Below are 7,121 nucleotides of genomic sequence, written 5' to 3' on the forward strand. Positions count from 1 at the left end.
GCGGCACCTGCTTAGCCCCAGCAACCACTGAGCGGGGAGCCAGGGCGTGAAGTCCGGCGACCTGCGACATCAGCAGCCTTCTCAACAGGACAGAGAGCACCCCCGCCATTTTGAGGCGGACCCAGCAGCAACCCTCACCTCGCCATTTTAAGGGCAGCCCCATACTCCCCAAAGGCTGTGGGGACGTCCCTTGGTCTAGCTCCGCCTGCCGCCAGGCTGGTTACGAGCCAGACCGCGCCTTCCGCCCCCTCCTAGCTCAGGTATCAGGTGAAACTGGTCAGGCGTGCGGAAGAGCCAGAGGTGGCCGGAGCACGACGAGAGGATGTCTGGGCGACACGGGCTGTGCCTGCTACTGTTCTGTACATTGCTGGGATTCGCTACTGCTGCAGGTGAGAGGAGAGTTGCGATCTGCCATCGACGGGTGCCAGAGCCTCTGGTTTGACTGGCATCACTTGACGACGGCTGAGCCTTACATGGGTTCTGCAGGTGCCGCGATGGTTGCTCAGCACCCCTCGGGTGCGGGCGGTGGCTCTTCGCGGGGGGAGTGGTGCAGCGGGCACCACTGGGCTCTCGGCGGGCGAGGCGCGGCTGGACGCCGCCGGAGAGCTGGTTTGTGGCCCCCGACTGGGTTGCGGGTTGTCTGGAGCGGATTGGTCGAGTTTCCCACAGGGTCGGAGTACGGGTTCGGAAAACCGGACTACAGCTGTGGAGCTGCCGGGACCCGCGGTACGAACGCGGCCGGCCGCTTCCGCGCCACGTAGGGGCAAGCAGATGGACAGGCAAGCAGCCGGGATGAGCTTCCAGCCGCCTTTGATGCTCATGGAGCCAGCGGGGTGGGCTGCGGGACCGCAGGTCCTGCGCGGTCTTTGCGCGGGAGCTGCCTGGCTTCGCTCTCATCGGGGCTGTACCTAATTTGGTTCTCGGCTATTAACCTGCCAAAAAGCTATGTCTAAACATAAAAAGCCTTAAAGTCCTTGATTATTACTTTTTTAATCAACTCTGAAGAGCAGCGTGTGTGTGTGTTTTGTTTGTCTGTTTAATTCTAATTCTTGGTTAGTTTTTATGATTATAGAATGTATGTTGCTTGGAGAAGAAAATTAATACTCCTATTTCACTGCCTTACGGTTCATCTTTCCCTACCTTTTATAGTAATACACTACTGCCATATCTGTGCACGCCTTTGCACTGTGTCCTATATTTGTTCATCCTGGAGTTATTTACATAATATATATGCGTAAAAGACTGTGTAAATATTGAAGCTAAGCTTATATTAGATCCTATTTTCTTAAGGTGTAGATACTATATGGTTGCAGATCTTGTTTGGAGTTTCTGTAATTAAACCGCCTCTAAATAGCCCAGTTGTCTGACCTGGTGACCTGGGCGGGGGGAGGAATTTAGAATCAACTTTGTGGGGGTAAAGTTGCATGCTGAAAAGTTTTATCTGGCTCCTTGATCTTCTGGAGTAGGGAGGTGAAACGAGCTGCAAGTGTGAGCCCATCCAAAGCAAGGGAAACGCATTATAAAATAGGGCTTATGGTGGCTGTTCTCAATCGTACCAGTGCCATTATAAGTGAATCTGGGCTGCAGGTCCAAGAATCAGCGTGATCTTAACCTAAGTCTTATGTAGGTATTACTACCTAAGATAGTTAATTTGGATACTCTGCCCTGCTATCATTTTTGTGTCTGCAGGGTAGGCATAATCCTTCGCTTGGTATGCAGAGGATTATATCTTCTGGACAAACGGTAAAGGTGTTGAAACAGCCTTTTGTTGTGGAAGAGAGTACGTTTTTCCCATCATGCCAGGGAAGCTTTCCCGTGGGCAGATTAGCAACTCAACTGCATTCTCTCCATGTGAGTCATGGTGAAACTCGGCTTGGAAAAGAGCTCAATTGTTATGGAAAACTGCAAGCACTGAAAGAGTAAGAAAAGGATGTAGAAAATGCACATACCTAACAAGGAATTAGTGCTTAGTGAGGGAGTGTCAGCTGCAAAAACAAAAAAGAACACTGAACTGTCTCCTTATATAGGTCCTAGTTGGGCTAACTGAAGCTGCCCACTGTCACAATAGAATCGTTGGATGATGGTTTGGGTTGGAAGTGACCTTAGGATCACCAAGTTTCAAAACCCCTGCCATGGGCAGGACCCCTTCCTCTACATCGGGTTGCTCAAAGTCTCTGTCCACAGAATCACAGAGTTGTCAAGGTTGGAAGGGACCTCAAGGATCACCTAGTTCCTGGTGGGCCATAGGCAGTGATATCTTCCACTAGAGGAGGTTGAACAGAGCTGCATCCAGACTGGCCTTAAAAATAGCCAGGGATGGGGCTTCCACTACCTCCCTGGGCAACCTGTTCCAGTTTCTCCCCACCCCCACAGTAATTAATTTCTTCTTTCTAAATCTACCCTATTACAGTTTAAAAACACTGCCCCTTGCTGTACCACTTACACTCCCTGAAACAGTCCCTTCCCATCTTTTGCTAGAAGCCCTCTATAATGTCAACAGAATAGAATAGAATTAACCAGGTTGGAAAAGATATTTGAGATCATTATCATCCAACACTATTTAATCAACTAAACCATGGTACCAAGCACCCCATCTAGTCTCTTCCTAAACACCTCCAGTGATGGTGACTCCACCACCTCCCTGGGAAGCCCATTCCAATGGCTAATCTCTTCTTTCTATGAAGAACTTCTTCCTAACATCCAGCCTAAACCTCCCCTGGTGCAGCTTGAGTCTGTGTCCTCTTGTTCTGGTGCTGGTTGCCTGGGAGAAGAGACCAACCCCCACCTGGCTACAACCTCCCTTAAGGTAGTTGTAGAGAGCAATAAGGTCTCCTCTGAGCCTCCTCTTTTCCAGGCTAAGCAAGCCCAGCTCCCTCAGCCTCTCCTCATAAGGCTTGTGCTCCAAACCCCTCACCAACTTCATTGCCCTTCTCTGGACACGTTCCATCAACTCAACATCTTTCCTAAACTCAGAGCCTTCTCATTTTCCAGGCTAAACAACCCCAACTCGGTCAGCCTTTTCTCATAGTGGAGGTGCTCCAACCCCCTGATCACCTTCATGTTTTTCCTCTGGACCTGCTTGAGCAGGTCCATGTCATGTGGGGGCCCCAGTGCTGAACATAGTATACCAGGTGGGGGTCTTACAAGAAACCTGCTAGCCATACTTCTTTTGATGCAGCCCAGGATGTGATTTGCTTTCTGAGCTGCAGGTGCACATTACTGTCTTCCATTCAGGTTTTTATCCAGCAAGATTCCCAAGATCTCCACAGTGCTGCTGCTCTCAGTCCACTCAACACCCAGTCTGTATGTGTGCTTTGGATTGCCTTGATGCTCTCAGTTGCAACTGTCAGAACTTTTGACCCTTAAATTAAAGTCAGCATAAACACAAGACTTGATCTCAAATATTACCTGTTTAGTTTGACTGTGTCTTGAGAATAAAACAAACTTTGTTCTGCTACTTGTTTGTTGGTTGGGGGTTGGTTTGTTTGTTTGTTTTGGTTTTTTTCCAACCCACCCTATGAACATCAATTACAAAGCATTGCTGTATACCTGGTCACAAAATACTAATAAGAACAAAGTGGTAGTGTTTGCTTTTCCAAATTTCTACAATAATTTAAGTCTTTGGAATGGAATGTAAATAGTATGACAGCAATATGATAATACCAATTGTGTACTGCTGGACAGGTGCTTAGCACTATATACTGTGCTTTGTTGTGGTACTCCTCAGAGCTGCAGTCAGCTTAGAATAAAGGCTTTGCTTCCAAGCATCTCAAAGATTTTGCAGCTAAGCTGCAAGTCTGAGAAAAGAGGTTTTGCTTACCTAGTTACCATATACATTATTTGATACTCGTGTAAGCTATGTTCTTCAAGATGGTTTTATGGCTTGTGTTATCCACAGCTCAGGCTAGGGGCCTTGGATTTCTGTGCCACACAGGTAGATTTTTGCAGTCATTAATGGTATTGCTGACATCATCATGTGGCTTGAAGGTCTGCAAGCAGGATTTGTATCATTCTGCCCTGTTGTAATTATGCCACACTTAGACCAAAATGACTGTTTGGCATTTTAATTCATTTTTGTTAGGATTGTTGGTTTATTGGTATAGTTTAGTCTTCATTCAGGCTACTGCAAAGATTTGTCCATGTCAACGGACAAAATGGCAAAAAGCTTTGCTTACACCCCAGCTTTCCAGGGAAGCTTGCCCATGGCTGGAACTTGTCAAATACTTAAGTGGAGCTAGGGTTACTTAACTTTAAAGAGCACCAATGTACGTTGTATTTCTGTGTGCCTCTTTAGGCAGTCACAAGGCCTAGACGGGACACTAATGCTGCATGTCAGACTTTTGCAATAATAACCTGAACAGCTGTCTAAAGGTGTGCTGCTTTGTGAGAATCTATACAGGAAAAAATGCTTGTGTATTTATGTATTTATTATGTGAGAATTCTCTAAAATATAAAGCATAAGCATTTGTCATTCTGGAATTGTAGCAATACTATTGAATAACAAAGGGGCAATCCTCCCAACACTTGTCATGGCTTGTACACAAACCTTTTTTAGGAAGACTTTCCTTTATATACTCCATTTGGGGGTGTGGCTAAAATACCCATGGGTACCCATAGAAACTGAGATAAGGCTAAAAATAATTCTCCCACAGACAGTTGAGTTCCATGTCCATACAGTTCAGCTTGATGGGTGTCTGACACTTTAAACAGTGCAAGTTCATGGACAGTATCTGCTTGTGCTGGTTAGCACAAGAGAACTGTGTCAAGTCTGGAGGGGTTCTGAACTGAGCCATCTGAATGCAGTTGTACAAGACAGAGCAGTCAGGAATGGTGCATCTCATAAATAGTTTGTACGTTCCTGTGGCATTTCAAGAGGCAGAGCAACACTTAAGGTGATAACTGTCTTGTTTGAAGCAACCATGCCTGTCAGCTCTACCACCTAGCACTTCTGAGTAGAAACTGCTGGGATGTACCATCTTGTTCAGGCAGGAGATTCCAGATGGCCTTGTGGCATCTTCATGCACAAAGTCTGTTCAAGTTTCAATTTGGATACAGTGTAATACTCTTTCCCTAGGGATCACTTATGCATATTAGCACTTCTTAAGAGTTTCAGTTCTAGTTTGTCTAACAGCAGCATCCTCTTTTTTGCTGCATACCCAAGGCCACCTAAACTGAGGAAACCTCTACTGCAGTTATGTTAGCCAGTTACCTTTTATTACTTCCAGCACTTGAATGATCTGGCATTGCCACGTGAAAGGATAATGGTGCCCTGGGGTACTGGAAGCAGTTTCTACTGTAACTGTTCAGCTAGTAAGGGCACCTGACAGCCGTTTTAGCAAGGTATTTTTATTATCACTGGTGACTTGGAAAAACAATTTGCTTGCTGATAGAACCCTCAAACAGGGATATAGTTTGCCTTTTGGATAATAAAATGTGAGAAAAACAATCAGATGTTTGACATCCAGTCTTCATTCTTCATTGATAGGGCCAATGCAATGATGATGTCTAGTTTAATTTTTTTTTAAGTGTAAAAAAAAAAATAAATCTGTACTTCAGTTACCACAATTTGTTTTTTTAATATTATTTTTGTTCACAGTTTCAGGGAGTAGTGGACCCAGCAGTTCAAAAGGAAGAAGTTTTGTTGGCCACAAAGTTCCAGTTACAAATAATGCCTCTGAAGAGTTATATGAAGTGGATGCAGTAGTAGCAGAAGCCCTCACAGGAAAGCTGACAACAGTTTTTCTTCCCATTGTCTATGTCATTGTCTTTATCATTGGTTTGCCAAGCAATGCCATGGCCCTCTGGGTCTTTTTTTTCAGAACAAAGAAGAAACACCCAGCTGTGATTTATATGGTTAACTTGGCATTGGCAGACCTTCTTTTTGTTGTCTGGTTCCCGCTGAAAATAGCATACCATGTAAATGGCAATAACTGGCTTTTTGGGGAAGCTCTCTGCAAAGTACTTGTTGGATTTTTCTATGGGAATATGTACTGTTCCATTCTCTTTATGACATGTCTCAGTGTGCAAAGATACTGGGTTGTTGTGAACCCCATAGTGCATTCCAGAAAGAAATCTGAAATTGCCTTGGGCGTCTCCCTTGCTATTTGGTTACTGATTTTGTTGGGCACCATTCCATTGTATCGTGTTAATCAGACAGCATATATTTCAAATCTTAACATCACTACCTGCCATGATGTGTTGCCTGAAAATGTTTTGGCTCATGATATGTTCAACTACTTCCTCTCACTTGCAATTGGACTCTTCTTAATCCCAGCTTTCCTCACTGCTGTGGCTTACATACTAATGATTAAAAGTCTAAATGCTTCTATCTCAGATATAAGCACAGGGAAGAAACGAAAAAGGGCAATTAAACTCATTATTGTGGTCCTCTCCACATACCTCATCTGTTTTACACCTAGCAATGTGCTGCTTGTTGTGCACTATTTGCTTCTCAAAACGTATGGCCAGAGCTATCTCTATGTGTCATATATAACTGCACTATGTCTTTCTACCTTGAACAGTTGTATTGATCCCTTCATCTATTACTACATTTCAAAAGACTTCAGAGACAACCTTAAAAATGCTCTTCTTTGTCGAAGTGTGCGAACTACACGGAGGATGCAAGTCTCCCTTTCATCAAGCAGACACCTCAAGAAATCAAATTCTTACTCTTCAAACTCAAATGGGACCACTAAATCAACCTACTGAGTTTAATCCTAGAGAAGTGAACTTTTGTTACTACAGCTGGAAGGATGTAAGTGACAACAAAGTTACTTTGTACAAAAGAGTCTGAAGAAACTGTGGTTTTTAATTACACTGAAGCCCGGATTTCAGGACTGGCAGCTGCACAGCCTGTGTAGAAATCATAGAAGTCTTCCCACTAGACTGGAAGAAAATACCATTTCAGATGCTCTGCATAAATGCCGCTGACCTGGGAGCAAGTATCGTTGAAGACATTTTGGTTCAATATGGAAGTTGTTAACAAGGAAAATGTCAGTGGAATGTTATGTAGTCTTGCTAGTATATTTAAGGAACAGAGAAATCTGTTTTGTTTGGCTTTAACTGTAGTATATTAAACAGCTGAACAGATAGTGTGTGTGTATAGGGCCTTGTTCTACATA

At 44.4% G+C, this 7,121-nt stretch overlaps 1 protein-coding gene across 1 annotated transcript; it reads left to right on the plus strand.

The window, feature by feature from the left end:
* The first annotated feature begins 289 nt into the window (after positions 1 to 289).
* On the plus strand, positions 290 to 6,794 carry LOC104306403 (proteinase-activated receptor 2-like). Its single transcript, XM_009907371.2, has 2 exons — positions 290 to 389; positions 5,597 to 6,794. The coding sequence occupies exons 1-2, from the start codon at positions 323 to 325 to the stop codon at positions 6,706 to 6,708; spliced, it is 1,179 nt and encodes a 392-aa protein (XP_009905673.1). The 5' UTR covers positions 290 to 322; the 3' UTR covers positions 6,709 to 6,794.
* The last annotated feature ends 327 nt before the right edge of the window (positions 6,795 to 7,121 follow it).

This window comes from Dryobates pubescens, chromosome Z, assembly GCF_014839835.1.
Source record: "Dryobates pubescens isolate bDryPub1 chromosome Z, bDryPub1.pri, whole genome shotgun sequence".
NCBI classification, from domain to species: domain Eukaryota; kingdom Metazoa; phylum Chordata; class Aves; order Piciformes; family Picidae; genus Dryobates; species Dryobates pubescens.

Excerpts from the sequence above, each read along its gene's own strand:
- LOC104306403 (XM_009907371.2), top strand. The coding sequence starts at position 323 with ATGTCTGGGCGACACGGGCTGTGCCTGCTACTGTTCTGTACATTGCTG. Across the intron at positions 390-5,596 it reads GGGATTCGCTACTGCTGCAG|TTTCAGGGAGTAGTGGACCC; the intron begins GTGAGAGGAGAG and ends TTTTGTTCACAG.